At 39.1% G+C, this 26,669-nt stretch overlaps 1 protein-coding gene across 1 annotated transcript in view; it reads left to right on the top strand.

Annotated features, from left to right (window-relative positions):
• Positions 1 to 26,669, top strand: part of NDST3 (N-deacetylase and N-sulfotransferase 3) — a 166,409-nt gene that overhangs the window by 65,454 nt on the left and 74,286 nt on the right. The window contains exons 3-4 of the mRNA XM_040237403.1: positions 1,382 to 1,536; positions 22,573 to 22,758. Of these exons, the coding sequence (XP_040093337.1) occupies positions 1,382 to 1,536; positions 22,573 to 22,758 (341 nt within the window). The remainder of the gene's footprint in view (positions 1 to 1,381; positions 1,537 to 22,572; positions 22,759 to 26,669) is intronic.

Raw genomic sequence — 26,669 nt, 5'->3', positions numbered from 1 at the left:
AGAGTACATCATGAGAAACGCTGGGCTGGAAGAAGAACAAGCTGGAATCTAGATTGCCAGAAGAAATATCAATAACCTCAGATATGCAGATGACACCACCCTTATGGCAGAAAGGGAAGAAGAACTAAAGAACCTCTTGATGAAAGTGAAAGAGAGTGAAAAAGTTGGCTTAAAACTCAACATTCAGAAAACGAAGATCATGGCATCCGATCCCAACACTTCATGGCAAATAGATGGAGAAACAGGGGAAACAGTGGCTGACTTTATTTGGGGGGGCTCCCAAATCACTGCAGATGGTGATTGCAGCCATGAAATTAAAAGACACTTACCCCTTGGAAGGAAAGTTATGACCAACCTAGATAGCATATTAAAAAGCAGAGACATTTCTTTGTCAACAAAGGTCCGTCTGGTCAAGGCTATGGTTTTTCCAGTGGTCATGTATGGATGTGGGAGTTGTACTGTAAAGAAAGCTGAGTGCCAAAGAATTGATGCTTTTGAACTGTGGTGCTGGAGAAGACTCTTGAGAGTCCCTTGGACTGCAAGGAGGTCCAGCCAGTCCATCCTAAAGGAGATCAGTCCTGGGTGGTCATTGGAAGGACTGATGTTGAAGCTAAAACTCCGATATTTTGGCCACCTGATGCGAAGAGCTGACTCATTTGAAAAGACCGTGATTTGGGGAAAGATTGAAGGCAGGAGGAGAAGGAGATGACAGAGGATGAGATGGTTGGATGGCAACACTGACTCAATGACTATGAGTTTGGGTAAACTCCATGAGTTGGTGATGCACACAGGGAGGCCTGGCATGCTGCAGTACACGGGGTCGCAAAGTGTTGGATACGACTGAGCAACTGAACTGAACTGAACTGAACTTATTCACAAATGTAAGGAGTAACTCAGATAAATTATGGAGTTATTTTGTTGGCAATGTTGCGTTACAACCCATGTCAGAGTGATCTAAATACTATTAGAGCTCCACAACACACTTCCCACTCATATTCCCTGGACTGCATTCCCCGCTTATCCCCCATTTCTGTCCAAACTTAAATTATACAAAGATCCTAAAAGTTAAAAATTCTAAAGTCCTTTGGAATGATTGTGTATTTCCTTCTTACACCGATTTTATATGCATGTCTCATGTTTTAAAACTTTAAGAAAGAGTTGTATCACAGTCTCTGGTTGTTCCCAAAGTAACAGATTTTCCTCTGTTACTTCATGTTCAAAGTTTTACATGTATGTAAGATAGTATAAACGGTGTCTTCTAAATGCATATATAAGATTACATAATTGGATGGACAGATGGACAGATATTCATACAGATGAACAGGCAATCAGTGTAGCTGAAATTAACTGAATAATCTTTTCCCTCTTCCCTGCGCCCTAGGAACTGAAGAGGAAGATGAAGGAGATGACCGTCTTTTGGGGTCTGTGGATGAGTTCTGGTGGTTTCCACATATGTGGAACCATATGCAGCCCCACCTCTTCCATAATGAGTCATCTTTGGTGGAACAGATGATTCTCAACAAAAAGTTTGCCTTAGTAAGTAACTCACTTTGAACTAAAGTGCACAGCCTACTAAAATGACTGGCTTTTTATATTGAGAACATCTGAGGTTTGGGGCATACCGGCACTTTTTAAGCAGGCATTTCTATGTGATATGTCAGAAACACTTGGTATTGCAGCCTTTCAGTATGTGACTTTTGAATTTGTATTGGACGCTCATCACTATGCTTAATGTTTTGAGGGATCTAATTTAAAAGGAAATTTTCAGGACACTCACCGGATTCAGCTACATGACATTACGGTCAGAGCTCATAAAATATGGTTCCCATCCAGAAAGAGCTTTCAGCTGCACTGAGAAGACAAAATACACAGATAAAACAAATCTCCACTTAGAAAACGAACGTAGTTACCAAAGGAGATGGCGAAGGGATAAAAAAGGAACTGGGGATTAGCAGATACAAACTACTACATATAAAACAGATAGACAATGAGGTCTTACTGTATAGCACAGGAAAATATATTTGATATCCTGTAACAAACCATAATAGAAAAGAATACAAAATGAATATATATACACACACATATATATATAAATATATAATTGAATCATTTTACTGTGAACAGAAGCTAGCACAACACTGTAAATCAACTATAGTTCAGTTTAAAAAAAATAGTCTTCAGTAAAATGAGATATTCCTGGACCTAGTGCAAAACTGTATAGACAAAAAATCCACCATTTAGAGAAGTAAGTGTCATTGCGAGTAATCAGGGAAATGTTGTGTAAATAGGATTTTAGGTACATCCTGAAATAAGAATAAGATTTAAGTGTCAGGGAGAATTTGGAGTTAAATGAGGGAAACACAGGTAGGAGGTGTTTGCTGGCAGGCGGTAATGAAATCTCAATCTGGAAAGGCAAGAGGAATGGGAAGAAAACCATTTCAAAGACATCAAATACATGTAACACAGGGAAGGAAGATTCATTTGACTGAGCAAGATACACTGTTTTATAACCAAGAGGATTCTGATTCTGGACAGGAAAATTTACAGTTAAAGTTCTAATAAGTGCAGTACATGGGAAAATGTGCTTGTGATGAGTGGAGATGGTATAGAGAGGTTAACAGACCAACACAGCCTGTTTGGGGTGGGAGGCTGTTTATCTCTGTATTATTCTGATGGGCACACAAACATGTGGAGGGAGTCCAGACAAGTAACTCCTTACTGAACCAGCATTCTCCTGTCTGGGCAGAGAGTACACTGGGGCAAGCACTGTGTTCTGTCTATCACAGTTCCCAGTTCATCAACATACTCAGTGAATATTTGTAGTATGAACAACTAAAGCGGCAGAAATTACCTCTCAAAAAGCAAGTGAAGTGTAACATATCTTTATTTATTACAGCATTTTTCTTATATGCAAGCCCCCAAATTTATATTATACTGTTCATAGATTATGTTGTTAATAAATCTAAAACCATCAGATTATATTTCTAGGTTCAGTTCAGTTGCTCAGTCATGTCCAACTCTGCGACCCCCTGGACTGCAGCAGGCCAGGCTTCCCTGTCCATCACCAATTCCTGGAGCCTACTGAAACTCATGTCCATTGCGTCAGTGATGCCATCCAACCATCTCATCCTCTGTTGTCCCTTTCTTCTCCCACCTTCAATCTTTCCCAGCAGCGGGGTCTTCTCCCATGAGTCAGTTCTTCGTATCAGGTGGCCAAAGTATTGGAGTTTCAGCTTCAGCATCAGTACTTGCAATTAATATTCACGACTGATTTCCTTTAGGATGGACTGGTGGGATCTCCTTGCAGTCCAAGCGACTCTCAAGAGTCTTCTCCAACACCACAGTTCAAAAGCATCAATTCTTCGGTGCTCAGCTTTCTTCACAGTCCAACTCTCACATCCATACGTGACTACTGGAAAAACCATAGCTTTGACTAGATGGACCTTTGTTAGCAAAATAATATCTCTGCTTTTTAATATGTTATCTAGGTTGGTCATAGCTTTTCTTCCAAGGACCAATCGTCTTTTAATTCCATAGCTGCAGTCACCCATCTGCAGTGATTTTGGAGCCCCAAAAAATAAAGTTTGTCACTGTTTCCACTGTTTCCCCATCTATTTCCCATGAAGTGATGGGACCAGATGCCATGATCTTCGTCTTCTGAATGTTGAGTTTTAAGCCAACTTTTTCACTTTCCTCTTTCACTTTCATCAAGAGGCTTCTTAGTTCCTCTTCACTTTCTGCCATAAGGGTGGTGTCATCTGCATATCTGAGGTTATTGATATTTCTCCCGGCAATCTTGATTCCAGCTTGTGCTTCATCCAGCCCAGCGTTTCTCATGATGTACTCGGCATATAAGTTAAATAAGAAGGGTGACAGTATACAGCCTTGACGTACTCCTTTCCCTATTTGGAACCTGTCTGTTCTATTGCTTCTTGACCTGCATACAGATTACTAAGGAGGCAGGTCAGGTGGTCAGGTATTCCCATCTCTTTCAGAATTTTCCACAGTCTATTGTGATCCACATGGTTAAAGGCTTTGGCATAGTCAATCAACCAGAAATAGATGTTTTTCTGGAATTCTCTTGCTCTTTTCCACAGTCCAACAGATGCTGGTAATTTGATCTCTGGTTCCTCTGCTTTTTCTAAATCCAGCTTGAACATCTGAATGTTTACAGTTCATGCATTGTTGAAGCCTGGCTTGGAGAATTTTGAACATTACTTTACAAGTGTGTGAGATGAATGCAAATGAGCAGTAGTTTGAGCATTCTTTGGCATTGCCTTTCTTTGGGATCAGAATGAATTCTGACCTTTTCCAGTCCTGTGGCCACTGCTGAGTTTTCCAAATTTGCTAGCATTTTGAGTGCAGCACTTTCACAGCATCATCTTTAGGATTTGAAATAACTCAACTGGAATTCCATCACCTCCACAAGCTTTGTTCGTAGTGATGCTTTCTAAGGCCCACTTGACTTCACATTCCAGGATGTCTGGCTCTAGGTGAGTGATCACACCATCGTGATTATCTGGGTCATGAAGATCTTTTTTGTATAGTTCTTCTGTATTCTTGCCACCTCTTAATATCTTCTGCTTCTGTTAGGTCCATACCATTTCTGTACTTTATTGAGCCCATCTCTGCATGAAATGTTCCCTTGATATCTCTAATTTTCTTGAAGAGATCTCTAGTCTTTCCCATTCTATTGTTTTCCTCTATTTCTTTGCATTGTTCGCTGAGGAAGGCTTTCTTATCTCTCCTTGCTATTCTTTGGAACTCTGCATTCAAATGGGTATATCTTTCCTTTTCTCCTTTACTTTTCTTTTTACAGCTATTTGTAAGGCCTCTTCAGACAACGATTTTGCCTTTTTGTATTTCTTTTTCTTGGGGCTGGTCTTGATCCCTGTCTCCTGTACAATGTCGCGAACCTCCATCCATAGTTTTTCAGGCACTCTGTTTATCAGAATTTATCCCTTGAATCTATTTGTCACTTCCACTGTATAACCGTAAGGGATTTAATTTAGGTCATACCTGAATGGTCTAGCGGTTTTCCCCACTTTCTTCAATTTAAGTCTGAATTTGGCAATAAGGAGTTCATGATCTGAACCACAGTCAGCTGCCGGTCTTGTTTTTGCTGACTGTATAGAGCTTCTCCATCTTTGGCTGCAAAGAATATATATGCCAATATTATGGTTATACTTAAATGTAAATACTTGAAAGTACATATAGTAAGAACAGACATGTACAGGAGTTATACATATTTTTTGGAATTCTCAACTTGAAATGATCATGAATTGAAAGAATAATTCAAATTTGAAATTTGGTCATTGTTAACCTCACATGTTAAACAGAGGACATTTCTTAAAAATGCCATTCCTGGTTTCATAATTTGACAACCCAAATTATGGTCTTGAGGCAGCAGAGGACATTCATAAAAGTTTCATCAAATATAGAACCAATTGGCTTTTTTGTCAGGAGAAGACACACATAAAAAGAGACTGGATCCAGGATCAGTCCCTCCTGGGTAATAACAACGTGAAAGAGAACAGAAGCTTTTGGGAACAGTGATTAGTATATAACACACAGTGGAGAACTGCTGTTGTTTCTATTATCATTATATTCAGTATCATAAAACTGCCATCTTCAGTTTTTGCCTAGGTTTCTGTGTTTAGAGTGACAGGTGAGAGGGACAAAGACCCTCAAGTTTAGAAGCTTATTTTATATTGGGAAGACACTGGTTCATGTAAATTCTACATTTTCTAGTATGTGTTCTCTAATGCCCACCAAGGCATTGGTCACAAAGCTGCTCTGCTATTAAATTTAAAGATGCAATAAGAAAAGTTCAAGGGTTTTATTTTTTTATATATTCTATATTATTTCCTTAAATTCTTACAGCAGCTCTGAACTGTAGGCATACTTATTCTCACACCATGAAGAAGGAAACGGAAAAGTCAGAGAAATGACAGTGACCCACTCCTGGTGATAAAGCTCCCTAGTGGTAGAATTTAAAAAGAGCCAATTGAAAACCAGAAATCCTCTTTTATTTTTAAACTGCATAAATTGTGATTCCAAGCTTCCTCACTAGCCTCCTAAACCAATTCACAGGTATAAGTCTAGATTTCTCTTTTGCCTGGTAACCCAAGAGGGTATCTGGGACTTCTGCTAACATCAGGGAAATTGAGAACTAGAGGTGAAATTCATAGGGCAACATTTCCCTTAGGTTCCCAAATGCTCCTTGAGATAGGCAGAGTTTATAACATGGTGGGAAGGAAGACAAACAGCTGAGTCAGGGGAACTTTCCACATGACTGAACGGCCTTTATCACGTATAGACACAGCTTGGGTGTGTGTGCTTGGTCATGTCCAACTCTTTGCGACACCATGGACTGTAGCCCGCCAGGCTCCTATGTCCATGGAATTTTCCAGGCAAGAAAACTGGAGTGGGTTGCCATTCCCTATTCCAGGGGATCTTCCCAACCCAGGGATCAAACCCACATCCCTTTCCTCTCCTGTACTGGCAGGCTGATTGTTTACCAACTGCACGACCTTAGAAGCCCCATCATGTCTACTTTACAGCCCCGTACAGAGTCTACTTTATCTTTTATTTAGTTCAGTGGCACTTTTTATTTTATTCATTTTTAATTGAAGGATGATTGCTTTACAGTCTTGTGTTGGTTTCTACCAAACATCAACATGAATCAGCCGTAAGTTTACCCATGTCCCTTCCCGCTTCAACATCCCTTCCACCTTCTTCCCCATCCCACCCCTCTAGGTTGATAGCAAGCCCCAGTTTGAGTTCCCTGAGTCCTATAGTAAATTCCCATCAGCTGTCTATTTTACACATGGTAATATATGTTTCCATGTTACTCTCTCCATACATCCCACCCTCTACTTCCTCCCCTTCCGGCCATGTCCGGAAGTCTGCTCTCTATGTCTGTGTCTCCACTGCTGCTAGATACAGAGTCGACTTTAATTCGACAAAACTGTTCTGGAGGAAATTCTGCCTCAGTTCTCCTCTCACTAGATGGAACAAGCGATATTGTGCTAATATTGTATTTGGAAATTGGGTCGCACTCTGCTTTTGTCCACCAGCTTGGAAGCTCTAAATTTAAAGAGGAGCACGAGTGTTTGAAGGAACTGAAGGCACACACAAGGAAGCCACTGGGCATTCAAACAAGACTAGACACCATGGGTAAATTTTAACATGCACAGGAGTTAGCTAGAGGACATTTAAATTCTTTTCCAACTAAGCGAATCTGAGACTACAATGTAAGACTCTTTGATTGGATCCTCTCTGTCACCATCTACAGCCAAACACTTGCGAATTTCATTGAGTTTTAGCAAACACATCTTATCTATTAATCCTTTGGGACAATATAGACACTTCTGTCTCACAAGGGAATTTGATGTCCGTTTTAATTTAGCTTTGAAAGCTCTGTCTAATTGCTTACTATGGAAGGTCAACCAAATCCTCTAAGCAAACTTGCATTTGATGATTACAGCCATCAGGAAATACAGCTTTAGAGGTTGATTAGAAAATATTTTTAGTTATCAAATATGGGATAATTCAGGTACTAAGATGAAATTTCAACAGGGGATTTTTTTTGAAAGGTACCATTTCTGAGGCAAAGATTAATTGTAACATTAATTATTGACCTACAACACAGTAGAAATATCTTATACAGGTTTTTAAATTGGATAAAATTCCATTAGAAAAATAAAATAACTTACTGCATTTAAACATCAAAAGAATCATCAGTGTATATACTCTCAACTGGAAACTTGGATTTAAATTTTAGTGAATTATGGTAGTTTAATTTTTAGAGATAAAATAATCAGTAGAAATTTTTATCATAGAACTCGTTACCAATATCAGTGATACCTAGCACTGTTATAGACAATACTTTTAAAACTGGTAGTTGTAAAACAATGTTCCAGATCCTGAAAACAAAATCTTAGCCAGGATTGTACATTTTGATTGCATTATCATTATTCTTTCACATAGTGTCCTTTTCCCCCCTATTTTCCAAGTTCAGCAGAACCTGCTAATAATTTACATTATCTGAAATATCTAGTGTCCATTATGCAACTTCTTAGGCTAGTGAGCACATTAACTTTTCTAAAATGGAAATAAAGATTACAGTATCAAAATGTAATTTAAAATATATTGAAAGACTTGCTGGCTTAAGGAATATATAACAATCTTTTAATTAGTTTGCTTGCCAGCTAGAGAATGAATGAATTTTATCATTTTCACTTCAGTGAAGCACTTTCTAAAAAAGGACATTAGGTTGTCATTTTAATGATATTGAAAACAAAGTGTAATTCTAATTATCCTAGTAGAAACAGAGTTTAAATCAGAATTCACAAAGTCAGCTCTGAGTGGGTAGATTACTTCTGGACCAACGGAACCAGCAGAGTTTAAGAAAGCCAATAGCCATTATTCAGTGCAGGATGACCAAGATGGTGAAATATATAATTTATTTCATGAAAAGAATGGCTGAAAGAACTTGAAGAGGGCAAGACAAAGAAGGGGAGAGCAAGGGATATATTATCAGGGTTAATATTCACATTAAAAGTACTGGTATGGCCATGCCAGTTATTACAGTATTGAAAATGTCAATACCCCCAGTACTACCTTAGACCTTCCCCATACATGTTCCAAGCCTCTCAACTACTCAGCAGCTCAGAGGGCCTGGCTCACAGTCTCCAACATCCAGCTTCAGCTCTACAGCTGGCACCAAGTCTGACCAATTGTGGATGGCATGTTGACTCGTAAAGATTTTGAGTGTTAACCCTGAATGAGATCAGTCCATCAATGAAAGTAAAATCTATGCAACTGCTAACTTTGTGTCTATTTTCAGCTTTTTGTACCTCCCCCTCCGAGGTCCCAGTTATTCAGTAGTTTCTGTGAGTTTTCTTCTGTACTATTCCTGCTCTATCTCAAAACCTCCCTTCGCCACTGCACTTCCAAATGTTTTTATCCCATACCTGGATCACTGCAGCAGCATCCAAACTAGTCTCCCCCACTCCCCATTCTTCTCCTTTAATTTATGCTCAGAGAGGGAAAGCTGTGCAACTTGAAATTCTATTATTCTGTTTTCCCTGCATGAAACAGAACCTTGCGTTTCAGTGAGAAAGGTTCTTGGCTCTCCAGAGGAAATGTAAGAAGAGAACATGTCGAGCTCCAGATAGCTACCAGACATTGAACTTGGTGCTCTCCACACATCCTCAATTCCTCCAGACACCTGTGAACCTAGTTATTCCCGTATTTAAAATGCAAAAAGTGAGCCTCAGAGAGCGTATGTAATTTTCTTAAAATCACACAGCCAGTGAAAATTGGGGAAAGGGTTTGATCTCAGGCCAGTCAAGATCCAGAGCCCATATAACCAGCATGGTTTGTGTAACTGAACGTTGCCCGTGCCATTGATACTGTTATTGATTGCTATTACAAAAACCTCATGACTGGAATGTTACTATCTCTCTGAAGAGTTATATTTAATTTAAACAAATTCAGAATATTAGAATCTCGATTTTTACAATGTTTTTCTTTTAATTGCTGTTTATATGATTTATGCAGTTTCTTCTGTTTGTTTGTGCAGCCATCACACAGTATTAACTGTCCTGATGTTTATTATAAATACCAGACAGTATGCAGTAGTTATAACAAAGATCAGTATCAACTTTTCTACTCTGTCAGTATTATTACTTCAGTTAAAGTTAATACCATGAAGTCTTAAAGATTCCTAGTCTATTCAACTTTATATATTTTCAAAAAGATTAAATGTGTTTGCAAATACTTTGGGAGTTTAAGCCTGCCTCTGAATTGTTTATAGCGTTATGATTTCTCAAGGACCCCGAAGGTCCATAGCAAACTCATAACTTCAAACTCTGAGAAAGCTGGATTAAACTAAACCCTCCAATTCCTTCACTGTGTCTCTAGATAATTTTATTTTCAGTTATTTTGCTACAGCATAAAAAAGTAAAGCCTCATAGATTCTTTTTTTCTTACATTTCTATAAACCCCTTCATGTGTTTACTTGAAATCTTGGCAATTCAAAAAAAAAAAAAAATCAACCTGGCCTGTGTAAAGTACAAGTGTTTACATCATTCTGTTGAGTATTCTTACAAAAGTGCACCCTTTAGTGGTATATTTATTTATGAGATATTCAACAAAGATATGATGACACTTCAGAAATTCTGAAGGGAACTCTAAGAGAGGAATACAGCATGCTCTGTTAAATGGAAACTTACTTGAAATGAATTACATAATTATTAGGGGGGACTAGAAGAAAATCAATCACTCTCCCCACACTAATTCTTTCTTCGAGGTTACAAATGAAAATGAAGCTAAGTATGTATACCTTCTTTCTTTATTGGTACTCAATTATTAGCTTAACTTTTGCTTCTGTGATTTCTTTTTTTTCTTCCAGTTTTATTCAGATACAGTTGATACACATTCAATATTGTGTACGTTTAAGGAGTACAGCATGATTTGATTTACATACATCATGAAATGATTCCCACAGTAAGCTTAGGGAACATCCCTCATCTCATATAGATATAAAATCAAAGAAATATTGATATAAAAAATATTTCCTTATGATCAGAATTCCTAGGATTTATTGTCTTAATAACTTTTACGTTTATCATGTCATATATTATGTCCCTGGTACTTATTTAGAAAGTTTGTACCTTTTGACTGACTTCATCCAATTCCCACTCCCCCACCCCCTCACATCTGATCTCTTTTTCTATGAGTTTGTTTGTTTGTTTGAAGTATAGTTCAATTCAGTTCAGTTCAGTCACTCAGTCGTGTGCGACTCTTTACAACCCCATGGATTGCAGCACACCAGGCCTCCCTGTCCTTCACCATCTCCTGGAGCTTGCTCAAACTCATGTCCATCGAGTCAGTGATGCCATCCAACCATCTCATCCTGTGCCGTCCCCTTCTCCTCCCACCTTCAATCATTCCCAGCATCAGGGTCTTTTCCAGTAAGTCGGTTGTTTGCATCAGGTGGCCAAAGTATTGGAGTTTCAGCTTCAGCATCAGTCCTTCCAATGAATATTCAGGACTGATTTCCTTTAGGATGGACTGGTTGGATCTTCCTGCAGTCCAAGGGACTGTGAAGAGTCTTCTCCAACACCACAGTTAAAGGCATCAGTTCTTCAGCGCTCAGCTTTCTTTATGGTCCAACTCTCACATCCACACATGACTACTGGAAAAACCATAGCTTTGACTAGACGGACCTTTGTTGGTAAAGTAGTGTCTCTGCTTTTAATATGCTATCTAGGTTGGTCATAGCTTTTCTTCCGAGGAGCCAGCGTCTTTTCATTTCATGGCTGTAGTGTATAACTGACCTATAATACCATGTTAGTTTCTATTATACAACATAGTGATTTGGGATTTTTATATGTGTTTCTGGAATTTCTTAAAGCATTAGGCTTACTAAATTTCATCAAAGTTCTTCAAATAATTCAGCTATTCTTTTAGGATACTTGAAGAGGAATATTTGATGTCAAGAAAGGGCTTTTGCTGATGTCATTATTATGGCCTTATCAAATTTATGGTTCACCAAGGATATTTTAATCTCCTACTTTACATACAATATCAATTACTTTTTCCAGAAGAAATGTATCCTGTTTGATGAAACTTTTTTTTTTAGATAAGATTGATAATGTGTATTTTCAGCCCCCATATCTTCTTTTAAGGGATGTTTTCTCTCAAATAAGAATCCTCAGTCTTGAGGGGGAACTAAAAGTACTGGAGGAAGGATCCTTAGTTTACTTTTGTTTCTTTGTTTTATTTGTTGTTGTTTCAATAAGAAAGAGAATAATATTGATAAGATGAAAGGAAATCAAATGGCACTTGGCCTCTAACGTTGCCTGTATGTTTTATTTTCTACAATACCATAAGATAATTTATTACCCCTACTTGGCAAATAAAGAAACTGAGGTTTGGTGAAGCTGTATATAACCTGCTCGGGGTGCTATAACTAATGAAGGGCAGCACTCAGATTGAGCCCAGAACTTCTAAATTTGTCCTTCCTCCACGACACTGTCATTCCCCATCCCTGATATTCCCTGGTAAACACTGATCATTTTATGTTGTGGGTTTGACCATCTTTTATTTACCTTTAAAAAAACTGTTCTCGAAGCATAGTTGATTTACAGTGCTGTGTTCATTTCTGCTGTATACCAAAGTGATTCAGTTACGCTGCTGTGCTGCTAAGTCGCTTCAGTCGTGTCCGACTCTGTGCAACCCCAGAGACGGCAGCCCACCAGGCTCCCCCGTCCCTGGGATTCTCCAGGCAAGAACACTGGAGTGGGTTGCCATTGCCTTTGTATATATTCTTTTTCATATTCTCTTCCACTCTGGTTTATCACAGGATACTGAATATAGTTCCCTGTGCTACATTAATAAGACCCTGTTACTATCCATGCTATATATAATAGTCTGCATGTGCTAATGCCTAACTTCCAATCCACCCCTCCCTCTATGGCTCTCTTTGAACATGGGAAAAATAAGATTCTTTTCTCACTGTATAGTTAATGAAACACTAGACTCTCCAGATCTGAGTGACCTCAGAGTGATAAGGTCATACCTCTGTTTTATGAATTACTATAAAAACAAGATCTCATTATTAACACCTTTATCCAAAGACTTTTGTACCTTTCGTTACTGTTGTTGCTGTTTCGTCGCTCAGTCCTGTCTGACTCTTTTATGACCCCTCAGACTGTAGCCCACCAGGCTCCTCTGTCCATGGGGTTTACCAGGCAAAAATACTGGAATGAGTTACCATTTCCTTCTCCAGGGTGATCTTCCCAACTCAGGGATCAAACCCATGCCTCTTATATCACAGGCGGATTCTATACCACTGAACCCCCTGGGAAGCCCTTTGTTACAGTAGCCATGTTTTTTCAAACACCGAACTGTGAGATAAAGACCGTCACCTTCCTGGGGTTTCTGGACCCATAGGAACATCAGTCACCGGGGAAGTGTCTCTCAGCCTTGGTGTTCCATGTCTTTGTTGGAGTTTCATTTTATAGGAGCTTCCTTGGTGGCTGAGGTGGTAAAGGATCCGCTTCCAATGCGGGAGACCCAGGTTTGGTCCCTGGGTTGGGAAGATCCCGTGGAGAAGGGAATGACTACCCACTCCAGTATTCTTGCCTGGAGAAGCCCATGGACAGATAAGCCTGGTGGGCTACAGTCCATGGGGTCGCAAAGAGTCAGACACGACTGAGCGACTAACACACACACAATCATATCTATTCATTTCATAGATATGATTGATTAAGTCACTGGCCACATGGTTGAACTCAGTATCAGAGTCTCCTCCCCTGCCTGGAGGTCAGGTTGATAGAAGCTGGCTCAATGCCCCAACTCTCTAATCGGATGTTTGGTCTTTCAGGCCTAGCTAAATAGTGAACTGAGTCATTTTGTTAACATAAATTCAGATCTTTGGTCTCAGGGATCCACTATGAATAAAGGACATTCCTATCACTTAGAAAATTCCAAGGATTTAGGGCTTACCTCCCAGCAACCAGGGATGATGAAGACCAGCCAGTTTTTTAATTATACAACAGCTGCCAACAGAGGATGATTTTAAACTCATAAACCAAATCTAAAAAACACCATGATCATCCCTGAAGATTTTTCACATACCAGCCAGCAAACAATTTATATTATGAATTAAAAAGCACACTGAAAAACTAGAAAGAAATCTAGTAGCCAAATCTATAAATATGAACCAGATTTATGTAAATATGCCTATCACATTTTAGGGTGTTATCACTTCCTTAAATATGTAAGAAGAAAATTATACATGTTAGTTTAAGATTAGATCATGGATTTAAAATAGTGCATTTATATTTAGCATCCAAATATAAGACTATTTCTAAACACCACAAGGATTATGTCAAAAAAACAGAGTTTTAAATCTGAATCTTAGTGATTACTTGCACAACCCTTTTAATTCACAATTGAAAAAAATGAAAACTCATCTTCCTTTACTAAAGGAGTTATTTCTTTCAAGATCTTTCATTACATAGCATGCCAGAAATACCATCATTTAATCACAGGAATGTGTTCTGATATTTACACTCTTAGCACTCAGTACCAAATCTAATTCCCTAACCTAAAGATAAATCCTGACTTGCCTAGTTTGGTTCTAGATGAAGAAGGAAATAAGATTCCTTTAAATAGTAACTTTACATATATTGGGCCACCATCAATTCCATTTCTTACTTCCCTCCCCAAGTTACAGCAAGTGCTGTAGGACCACTCCCAGTGCCAGAGGCCCCACAGGTTCTCATAAGCTAAAAAGTCATGTGTAGGTCGTTAGTATTACCTTAGGAAAACACTCTTTAGAAGCTTTAAAATGCTTCTCAAATTCAAGGGAATGTGTGTGTATGTGTATATACATGCATATGTGTCTTTTATTTATGCATACGTCTTTTAGTGAAAAGGTTTTAATTCCACTTCTCCAAACAAGCTCCTGTTATCTGAAAAAATACATTATTTTCTGTGTGAAATAATAGCTTATACAGCCACAGCTTTTAAAGAAGCCTGTTTAAAAACCGAAGCAAACCATTTTCTTCTAGAAACAACTCCAAAATATACTACTAAATATAAACATAGGTACACTTTATTGGAAGCCCATTTTATCTGTAAATGTAAATTCTCAGTACTATAAGATAGTTAAACAAAGCATGAAGAACTGAAGAAATGGGACATTCTAACCCAAATGAACTTCAGAAAAGCATTCAGAAGTATTTTGAAATTACTTTGTAATGAAGTTTTAGATTTTCTTCCAACTGTGGAATGTAGAATGTTTGTTTTTGTTTTGTTTCAGAGTGTCTGCTTGATTTCCTATCATTGTGCATTTTTTATTACATTAGTTCATGTACTTGCTAATCTGAAAAATACGGAAATAGCAACACATTTTTAGGTCATTAGTGGAAATTTAAAATGTTCTCTTTAGAAAGATTGAAATAGAGGAAAATATTAAAAGTAAAGTACTATTCTTGGGTATACACCTGGACAAAACTATAATTTAAAAACATACTTGTACCCTTATGTTCATAGCAACACTATTAAAAGTAGCCAAGTCATGAAAACAACCTAAATGTCCACTGACAGATGAATGGATAAAAAGAATATGGTACATGTATACAATGGAATATTACTCAGCCATAAAAAAAAATAATGCCACTTGCAGCAACATGGATGCAACTCAAGATCATTATACTAAGTGAAGTAAGTAGGAAAGACAAAGACAAATACTATATGACATCACTTATATGTAATTTAAAATGAAACTATCTACAAAATAGAAAACAGTCTCACAGACACAGAGATCATATTTGTGGTTGCCAAGGGACCAGGAGGGAGAAAGAAGAATGAACTGGGAATTTGGGGTTTTCAGATGCCAACTATTATTTAGAATGGATAAACAGCAAAGTCCTACTGTATAGCTGCTGCTGCTGCTAAGTTACGTCAGTCGTGTCTGACTCTGTATGACCCCATAGATGGCAGCCCACCAGGCTTCCCCGTCCCTGGGATTCTCCAGGCAAGAACACTGGAGTGGGTTGCCATTTCCTTCTCCAGTGCATGAAAGTGAAAAGTGAAAGTGAAGTTGCTCAGTGTGTCCGACTCTTCCCAACCCCAAGGACTGCAGCCTACCAGACTCCTCCATCCATGGGATTTTCCAGGCAAGAGTACTGGATAGCACAGGAAACTAAATCCAATCTCCTGGGATAAACCATAATAGAAAAGAACATTTTAAAAAAGAATGTATACATGTATAAAACTGAGTCACTCTGCTGGTACAGCAGAGACTGGCACAACATATTGTAAATCAACTATAATTTTTTAAAAGTAAAGTACCATTCTTGATTACTAGCAAATAAGAAATATTACCAAGGATTTGTTGTTGTTCTTCAGCCGCTCAGTTGTGTCTGACTCTTTGTGACCCCGTGGACTGCAGCACACCAGGCCTCCACCATCCTTCACCATCCTGTCCTTCACCATCTCCTGGAGCTTGCTCAAACTCATGTCCACTGAGTCAATGATGCCATCCAACCATCTTGTCCTCTGTCCTCCCCTTCTCCTCCCACCTTCAATCTTTCCCAGCATCAGGGTCTTTTCTAATGAACTGGCTCTTTGCATCAGGTGGCCAAAGTATTGGAATTTCAGCTTCAGCATCAGTCCTTCCATTGAGTATTCAGGACTGATCTCCTTTAGGATGGACTGGTTTGATCTCATTGCAGTCCAAGGGACTCTCAAGAGTCCAACACCACTGTTCAAAAGCATCAATTATCAAGGCTAGTAATAAACAATGATTTCTTCAGGAATGAAGTTACTGTGTTTCTCAAATACATGATTACCAATTTATTCCTTTTAGTCTTTTCGTTTTGAGAAAGTTTTTCTAAGAAATAACATATCACTTTTTGATTAATAAAATTGTGTTATCTTCATATTTGCATGTGGAAACATCCGAACATACAATTTGGGAAAATCTTGAAATTTTAAATTCTAAACAGTGTAGTTTAAATACAAATTAATAATAATAAATGTCTATTACTTGAATAATAATCTTTAACTGTAGTCTCAAAAGTGTTTTGAAGTATTACTTTTATGGGTGTTAATTTTATAGGTGTTAAATTTCTCTGTGAGTTACCATATGTCCATTCTGCAGAGAACTGACAGTTTGAGATAATTGAGAGAGTAAAAATTAGAATGGGAGGGAGGTAGACAGAATCAGTTCACACACTTGTTCATTAATATTATTGGAGTGCTTGTTGTTGGCAAGACACTGGGCTTATAGCAGTGGGTAAAACAGAACCCAGAATTCATGGAGCTTATTGTTTAATGAGGAAGAGAGACATTAAGAAACAATTATATGGGACTTGCCTGTGGTCCAGTGGTTAAGAATCTGCCGGCCAGTGCAGGGGACCTGGGTTTGATCCCTGGTTCAGGAAGATCCTACATACTGCGGAACAACTGAGCCCACAGGCCACAGCTACAGGGCCCGTGTGCCACACCTGAGGCCCTGGTGCCTGGAATCCATGCTCTGCAGGAGAGAAAGCCTGAGCACAGCAGTGATCACCACACATGACCAAGGCAAATAAATGAATGAAAGATTGTAAAGTACTTATTAAAAGCAGAGAAATAATTATATGAAGGAATATTCACTTACAACCTGTGCTGTTTACCACGGAAAAAGATGAGCACTACTAAGAGAAGTCTTAATGTGGACTTCGTTTAGATTGGGACTTGTCAGTGGAGGGTTCTCTGAAGATATCACAAAGAAAGGAACTAAGAGAGATATCAAATGTATCTAAGTGAAGAGTTGGAGTAGGGAAATTCTAGTCTGGCAGGATCACAGGTGAGGGATGCTGAGGTTGGAAATTGCTTGATGACTTTCAAGAAAAAATTAATGTGATTAAAATACAGTAAAATGTGGAGAGTGGTACAAAATGAGGCAAGAGAGAGAAGCAAAAGTCACACCGTGCAAGACTCATGACCATTCTAAGAATTTTGTATTTTATCTTAAGTGCCAGGGGAAACCATGGGAGGATTTTGAGCAGGACATCACTGGGTCATATTTGGGTGTTAAAATGTTACTCTGGCTGCTATGTAGAGGATGGATTGGAAGCACACAAGAGCGGAAATGGGTAGAATGGTCAGGAGTCCATGGAATAACATGGTAGACTGGATTAGGGGAGTGATGCTGCTGATGATTTTAGAACTGGAGAAAAGTGGATAGATTTAAGATTTATACTAGAGACATACTGAAAGAACATGATAATGACCTAGATTAAGAAAAGAATGAAGAAACCTGTCAAGAATAGCCTCTGTCTTTTTGACACAGCAATTCATTGGTTGATAACTGATTATGTTATTTAGTTGCATGGAGGAACCCTGAGGAAAGAGCCTGTCTCGTAGAGCTTGAGAGGTGGAGTTGAAGAGCTCAGTTGTGAGACTGATTAATCCCACTTGTGTTCTAAGTATTTAACATATATTTTATAGTAACATAGACATAATCCCCAATCTTTTTGGTCCATGTCCTCAACTAGGGAAATTTTGATTACAGATGCTAGATCTAAGATGCTACTTTCAATCAAAGATTAATGAAAAGAATAAGGAGAATTAATTTTTTAATCTAAAATGTCTACTCTCTTAGACTTTTTGACCCAGATTCCAAAATAATGGTGTACTTAATTTCAAATTAAAAGATCTAAGGAAGAGGAGAAAAAAAGATCTGGAAGAGAAGATCAGGAGTTTAGCATAAGGAATAAATCTTCTGAAACATAATAGACTGCTTTCCAGAACATACAACCTGCAATCTTAGCCCAAACTTTTCTGTGCAATAATATTTCAAGTGTTCTTCCTGGTATTGAATGCAAATTTGGGGGCCAATTTATATCGCCTTCATCTCTTTTTAAAGAGACCACCTACTAACGAATGCTCAGTGATTCACAGGCTGGAGCCACATGGCGTTAGTTGAGGGTAGACAGATCAGGAGGAAAGCAGGCCCAGGAGGGGATGGTGAGTGGGATAGAGGGCACCAAGCCTCATAGGGAGAGTCTCCAAGTCCACAGTGAAAGCAGGAAAAGGGGCCTATCTTTTATTGACAGAGAAAGGGTGGTCCAGTACTTTCATAATTCCACATTATAGCTGAGACACAGATTTGATCCTTGGGTCAGGAATCCCTGGAGGAGGAAATGGCAACCCACTCCAGTATTCTAGATTGGGAAACCCCATGGAGAGAGCAGCCTGGTGGGCTACAGTCCATGGGGTCACAAAGAATCCGATATGACCGAGTACACACACACTTTTTATCACAGCCATGGCCCAAAACTCAGCTTCAAAAAGATACATCGTCAACGGGAATGTAGTACTATCTAGTGTAATCTAGTTAATATCATTGAGTTAAGTAGGAATGATAGCATATCTAAAACTGGAGGCAGGCCAATAATGACAAGGGTACTAAACGACATTCATTGAACGTGTATCATGTTTCGGGAACTGCACTCAGTGCTTTCCATGTATATTATTGAATTTCCTCCAAACCCCTTGTGAGGTTTAGAGGTCATAAATCATTCTCCAAAGACCACATAGGTGGTAAACGCAAGAGTGAAATGGCCAGATCTGTTTGACTCCAGAAGTAGAGTTTGCCTCAGTGCCTCACCGCATTAGCATACAAATCAAAGATGAGATTAAAGAACCTCAGTAGTTCTTTAGAGTTAGGAGCTAAAACTAAAAACATATTTGGGAGTATTCCTGCCTTTCCAGGTGGTGCAGTGGCAAAGAATCCACCTGCCAATGCAGGAGATGCAGTTCGATCCCTAGGTGGAAGATCCCCTGGAGAAGGAAATGGCAACCCACTCCAATGCTCTTGCCTGGGAAATATCCCAAAATAAGCGGAATGTCTTTGCTGTATTGGACAGTCCTTTTCTAACACAGTGTTCTGAAGAGACAGCTGACCACTTGCTGCTGCTGCTGCTGCTGCTGCTGCTAAGTTGCTTCAGTCGTGTCTGACTCTGTGTGACCCCATAGACGGCAGCCCACCAGGCTCCCCCATCCCTGGGATTCTCCAGGCAAGAACACTGGAGTGGGTTGCCATTGCCTTCTCCAATGCATGAAAGTGATAAGTGAAAGTGAGGTCGCTCAGTCATGTCCGACTCTTCGTGACCCCCTGGACTGTAGCCTACCAGGCTTTTCCGTCCATGGGATTTTCCAGGCAAGAGTACTGGAGTGGGGTGCCATCGCCTTCTCTGAGCTGATCACTTACAGGTATTTAAAAACTACCTTGAGCTTTCTGTCAGCATAATTTCTCATACATTTGGAGATACTTGAATTTTATAACATCGCTCTTGTCATTGTGAATTTCACTCTTGCTTCCTCATATACCTTTTTAAAAGCTGTTTACCTATAATTGTTCACCATTTTCCTTTAAATTTCTGTGGTTGAAATTCACTTGCTTTCCACTGGTCCATTATCACTACACCCCTGTTCTTAAACCACTTTAGATAAATATTTCACTGACTTTTTCTAACACAATGTATATGTTGGTAATTTTTAGTTGAAAAAAAATGCCATAGTTTGAGTTTTTAAAAACCAAAGGGGAGATAAGAAATATTTCAATTCACTTGTAGTGAAACTCAATTTTTTTTGGTTAAAAAATATTTTATTCCATGTCCTTCACATTTATAGTCTTTCTATCAAGTGGTCAGTTGTCAATCACATTCCCCCCACTTTAAAAGTTTTTGTTTGGTTTTGCTATTTTTAAGACTTTATCCTTGCTTTTAGTTTTTACAGCTTTGCTCTGTAAATGTTGATTTTTTTTAAATTTATCTTGCTTTGAAGTTTAACAGATTTCTTAATGTATCCCATCAGTTTTGGGAAATTACTATTCACTATTTCTTCAGTTGCTGCTTCTAATTCTAAATGACATAATAATAATTGCCTGCTAATATGCTAAAGTCACTTCAGTTGTGTCTGACTCTTTGTGACCCCCATGGACTGTAGCCTGCCAGGCTCATCTGTCCATGGGATTCTCCAGGCAAGAATACTGGAGTGGGTGGCCATTTCCCTTCTCCAGGGATCTTCCCAACCCAGGGATCAAACCTGGGTCTCTTATGTCTCCTGCACTGGCAGGCAGGTTCTTTACCACTAACATCACCCGGGAAGCCCAGATAATAATTGCCTAGTTATGGTAATTTCTAAGTGAAAGTGAAAGTGAAGTCGCTCAGTCGTGTCCGACTCTTTGCGACCCCATAGACGGTAGCCTACCAGGCTCCTCCGTCCATGGGATTTTCCAGGCAAGAGTACTGGAGTGGATTGCCATTTCCTTCTCCAGAGAATCTTCCCAACCCAGGGATCGAACCCGGGTCTCCCGCATTGGAGGCAGGCGCTTTACCATCTGAGCCACCAGGGGAGCCTATGGTAATTTCTAGCAAAGATGCAAATAAAGTGAAGAACATGGAAATTTCCTCCCACCCTTCGGAAACACAAGTATAATCCACTCCATCTCTCAGTCCAACTATTCTCTTCCTCACAGCAACAGTGTGGCAGCTCCCTTTCCAACATCCTCAACTACAGCTGACTGAGCTGAGTTCTGAATGAGGAAGACTTACAAGTTAAGAGAAAAGGGGTATTCCAGTTAGGTAGATAATATGTACAATGTACAGCAAAGATGTAAAGGGAATCATCAGAAATTAGGGTGGGGAGATGAATGCAGATAGGACATAATCTACGTTAGGTAGGTTAGGACCAAATTTGGAGAGCCTTTTCTGCCGTACTAAAGGAGTCTGATGGATACTTAAGGGATGACAAACCACTGGCAGCCCATGAGCCTTCTGTGCTTAGGTGCTCAGACACTTCCTTCACCTCCTATTATTATTTAAGTTGAAAAGCAAAGCTTGCCCTGCCTTTTCCATTTTATCCATATCCGTTTGTAGCATATTTCTATAATTCCTGATACTATGGTTCTCTGTATGTGAAATTGTGCTTTGGTATGAAGAAAAAGCACAACTAATTCAAGTCTCTTTGGGTGGAACTTTTGAAAAATACAAGTAGAAAAATAAAATATCATTTAGGAGAAAAAATACATGTCTGCCACTGAAGCTACGAGTGTTCTTCTATTAAAAGGCATTTCATCTTATATGCAAAAGACACTTATCCGCATTAGTGGGCCATCTGAAATGAAGAAGAAGAATTACAATTATACAAAGCTGTCTCAAGCCCCCTCCAAAATAGCCCAGTTGTCGCATAGATTTATGTTTGGAATTTCGAGACTTGGTCAGGACCAAGTGAATAGAAGAAGGAGGAGCTGGGAGAGAAGGGGGACAGAGAGGGAGCGTGTGTGTTTAACTTAGAAAATTTTTAAGCTGGATTCATTTTATTTACCAAAGCTGGATTTCAAACCAGCTGAATTTCCAGATTGTTAGGTTCTTTCGGTACTTCCTACTTCACTGTAACCAAGCTTTGGCTTCAAAGAAAATTGGTCTATAACATGTTTACCACGTTTTCTAGTCAAAAGTGTGTGCTTCTACCAAGGCAGGGGACACTGTCTGTTACTGGCCCTCTCCTTGAGAGACCAACAGAAATGCGGCAAAGTTGGTAGAAACTGGGATACAGGCAAAGTAAAATCCTGTTAGCAAGTAACGAATGCAGGATGTGTTTTGTCCCTCTCGTAAGTGTTGGTTTCATTTTGTGGGAAGTACTGAGTGTTCTTTACAGTAAGTGTTTGTCATGTAACTTTCTGAGATGATGAGGAGAGAAGAAGATGTGGCTGTGACAGGATACCCTGAATGCAAGCTCTTTCACAGGATTCGTTAAAATCGCCAGTCCTTCTCACTGCCTCTCAATACAAACCCATCATCATCGAGACTGGTGGAATGGCTACAGGGCTTCATGAAGTCTAGAGCTCTTCATATTCATCACTTTAATTTTACCATATAATTAACTAATGATGGACCGAAGCAAATGTATTTATAGCATATGTGAAAATCCTGGGGTAAAAATAGGATGCCGATAAATCTTCCCACATTCTAACTAACATTTGCTTGGTCTTAGGAGCACGGCATTCCTACTGACATGGGCTATGCAGTGGCCCCTCACCATTCAGGCGTCTACCCTGTACATGTTCAGCTATATGAAGCCTGGAAGAAGGTTTGGAATATTAGAATCACCAGCACTGAAGAATATCCACACCTGAAACCAGCTAGATACCGGAGGGGCTTCATCCACAAAAACATCATGGTGAGCATCTGTGGTATGGGTAGGGCACACCACATTCTGCCCGAAAGAAGCAAAGAGAAGAACAAAGTATTAAAAGCTTAACAGAGGGAAAGCTCCATGCAGCAGGAAACATAGTTTTCACATCCAAGCAAAGGATGTTTCAGTTATAGTCATTTTGTTTCAGTTCTTCAAACATAACTTTAAAGTGATATTTTACTGACATTACTGATAATAAGCAGACACTGATGTTAAACCACTAAAGAGACATTACATCTAACTTGCAGGTAATTTATAGAAGCCATCATTTCATCAGTTACTTAGCATGTAAAACTAACACCATCTCTCTCTATATTAACCATGCCAAGCCAAACTGTCCTCTTTATCAATGTCAGACTAAAAAAAAAAAAACACTCAAGTATTTACAAGAAGCCACATGTCCTGCATAATCATTAACAAGTCATAATACAGAGTACAAATGAGAGATGATGTTAAGTCATTTATATCTGTTGTCAAATTCTCTCCAAAGTGTCTCTATTTGGTTTTGTGTTTTTACACTGGTGACAAATATATATTGTCAAAATATATTGTTACTTAATACTTTGTGAGGCCTCTCAAAGTAAGTAATTAGGGAAAAAATCCTAATTTTTTCCCAAATCAGAAGATCTAAAGAGTACTGTGGTGTTAGGCATAGGTCTCCTGCTTTAGACACACGTTTAGACACACATTTAGATCACACCCGTATTCTGATCACCTGGGTTTTGAGGATCTGTCTACAAATCACTCATAAGACCTCAAACGAAACCTATTATCTTCCCTCCATTCCAGCTATTGGTCCTGCTATTCCTAATTCAGTTTCAGTGATTTGAACATTGCACTACCCACCCCATGTCCAACCAAGCCTCTACATTCCATCAATAATTCCTTCATGATATTGTAATATTCACTACCTTTCTCACAGGCTAATTCACTGCCTTGGCTCTGACTTGTAAACCACAGGGCTGATTCCTATTTCATCTATTTACAGCTTCTATCCACCCGCTACCATAGTCCATCCCACAGACAGTGCCAACCTTTTAATCCTAAAATGCTGCCTTCATCTTGACCTTCCTAACTTATTCTTTCCAGTTGTTTCCACACCCTTTAACTTGCTCTGCAGGGACCTAAAACCAATTTAAACTCAGTCTACCTTTCTAGCTCCTATTTTCCCATAGTAAGCACAGACTCACTCCAGCCAAAAAGGTCTGCAGCAACATCACTGTGTCCATGCCTTTGTCATCCTTTCAACCTTGAAAGACTTTCTGACCACTCCATTTATTCCTCAGTATCAAGTCCCGTATCTTATATAACATAAAGCACCTTGGTGTATGTCTAGCAGTTCAACACCTAGGTCCGGCCTACACTGGTCTTATTCTCCTCTGAATTCCCATAACATATCATTTTGTAACTCCACTGGGAACATAAAGACTTACCACATTTCAAAGTGTTTGTGCCCTAACCAGAGGCTCTGAGGCTCCAGTCCTATTGCATTACAGGGCAGTTTTTCTCTTTATTCAGTAAGGAACTGATGGAAAACCAAGACATCCCATCCTAATCCCTGGTTGTTAAATGTGACTCTCTGAAGAGAGCCAGAGACCTCAAAGCAATTAGACGGCAGACCTGATTATTTACTTACTCTTTCTAATGGAGATACCCACTGGTAGAGACTCCCACCAACCCTCCCAGCAGCCTCATGGGTGGCATTTACCAGGAACACTTATTGGCAGTTGCTGTGGATTCAGGCCTTGCTTGTGCATGCATGCTCAATCACTCAGTCATATCTGACTCTTTGTGACCCTTTGGACTATTGCCCTCCAGGCTCCTCTGTCCATGGGATTTTTTCGGGAAAGAATACTGGAGGGGGTTGCCATTTCCTCCTCTAGATCTTCCTGGCCCAGGGATTGAACCCACATCTCTTTCACTGCAGGCAGATTCTTTACCCACTGAGCCATCGGGGAAGCCCTAATTCAGGCCTTACACATAGGATATTGGCTTTAGGTCCATTAGCGGAGATTCTCAGAGAAGGCAATGGCACCCCACTCCAGTACTCTTGCCTGGAAAATTCCATGGACAGAGGAGCCTGGTGGGCTGCAGTCCGTGGGGTCACTAAGAGTTGGACACGCCTGAGCGACTTCACTTCCACTTTTCACTTTCATACATCGGAGAAGGAAATGGCAACCCACTCCAGTGTTCTTGCCTGGAGAATCCCAGGGACAGGGGAGCCTGGTGGGCTGCCGTCTATGGGGTCGCACAGAGTCGGACACGACTGAAGTGACTTAGCAGCAGCAGCAGTGGAGATTCTTGTGATTACGGTTTTCATAACCATCTCCTAGTTAGTTAGGGTCAGCAGCTATAAGGTTTCCAGGGACTTATCAATATATGAGAGTTTGAATTTGATAGTGTTACACTCCCAGAAACAGTTCTAGAGAGCAGATTGCCTAAAACCTCTCTTATTCCTTCTCTAACACAAGAGAGCTATTTCAGGAAACATGGTCAGTGTCCTGTAGCACTGGGATTAGGGAGCAAAGCAATGGGATATGACCCTCCTCCACGCTCATGGTCTCCAGCCTCCTTCGGTGGCCCACTGACCATCCTAGGGCTCACAGTGACTCTCATCCTCTCAGCAAGCGTGATCCTCCCCACAGTTGCAAGTTAAAGCCTAACACTTCCTCTTCCCTCTGTTCAAATACAAATAATTTGAGAAATAAATGAGGCTCAAATATCTTTTCACTTCTGTCTCTCTCTATTGCATAGAATCAGCTAGATAATCAAGTCCCAAAGTTGGCTCTTTATGTTACCACAGTTTTTCAAGCAAGATATTCAAACTAAATGCTAAAAGTGACTCAGAATCATGCATATTTAAAATGTAAAATTAACCTGGCATTTAATTACATGTAGGCATTTCATTATTTAGCTTTGGGATAATTCTTTCTACCTCCCATACACTACCTCCCATACACTTTAAATCCTTCTTGAATATAAAGGATATACCATTGTGTTCTCCCACCTGGACTTGCATAGAATTTTGAATTGGTTATTTGTGAAATAACTGCTATTTCCAGGAAATTGTATTTCCATGAGTTATTAAGGAATATATTTGATTTGGTTAGAATATTTTGGCACTTAGTTCTTTTTTGTTGTTGATTTTGTGTATAACATTATGAGAATATATAATGCTTTTAAACATAAATATCATCAGAGCTAATACTCTGCAATTAAACTGAAGTTCTCTGAATGATCTCATCAAGATAAAATAGCTTCTAAGGATATAACTTGAACCAGTTTACCAAAATAAATAGGACATGTTCAGTTTTGATTTACACAGCAATATATAATATATTGATTGAGCTGAGAATCATGTTTTCTAAGAAAACTTTCAAGGACTAGATTGAAATTTATTATAATGCACATTCAAATGAAAGAAAAAGAGCTGGTATATTTCTAGGGAATTGCAAAGCATGGGGAGTCCTGTACAGTAATATTTTGACAACACTAACTGAACCAACTGTACTTTTAAGAATCAAGACAGAAAAAATGGAGATTGATTGCTTAGGACAATAAGCTGAAGACTTGCTTATTTAAAAATCTGTAAAATTTGTATCTCTCCTAAATATATTCATTCATTTTCTACCACTTCAAGTGAATAATGACAAATGCAGATCATAAAGAAGTCATTAAATAAAATTTAGCTAAAGATTATACCATCTTGCACAGCTTTTGCTCACCCTTTTAAAATTATACTGCCATTTTACCAGGAAAGCTGTAAGAATTTGAAAAAAAATATCCTTATCACAAATATGTGTAATTGAAATAAATAATGGCTTAATATACCAAAGATAAAAAGAATACTTTTTACTAAGTGACCTTTTTATCATTTTGTTTGTGATACATTACAA

This window comes from Oryx dammah, unplaced genomic scaffold (genome assembly GCF_014754425.2).
Source record: "Oryx dammah isolate SB20612 unplaced genomic scaffold, SCBI_Odam_1.1 HiC_scaffold_3, whole genome shotgun sequence".
In the NCBI taxonomy this organism is placed as follows: Eukaryota; Metazoa; Chordata; class Mammalia; order Artiodactyla; family Bovidae; genus Oryx; species Oryx dammah.
The sequence above is the reverse complement of the archived record's forward strand: the minus strand, read 5'-3'. Positions and strand labels throughout refer to the sequence as shown.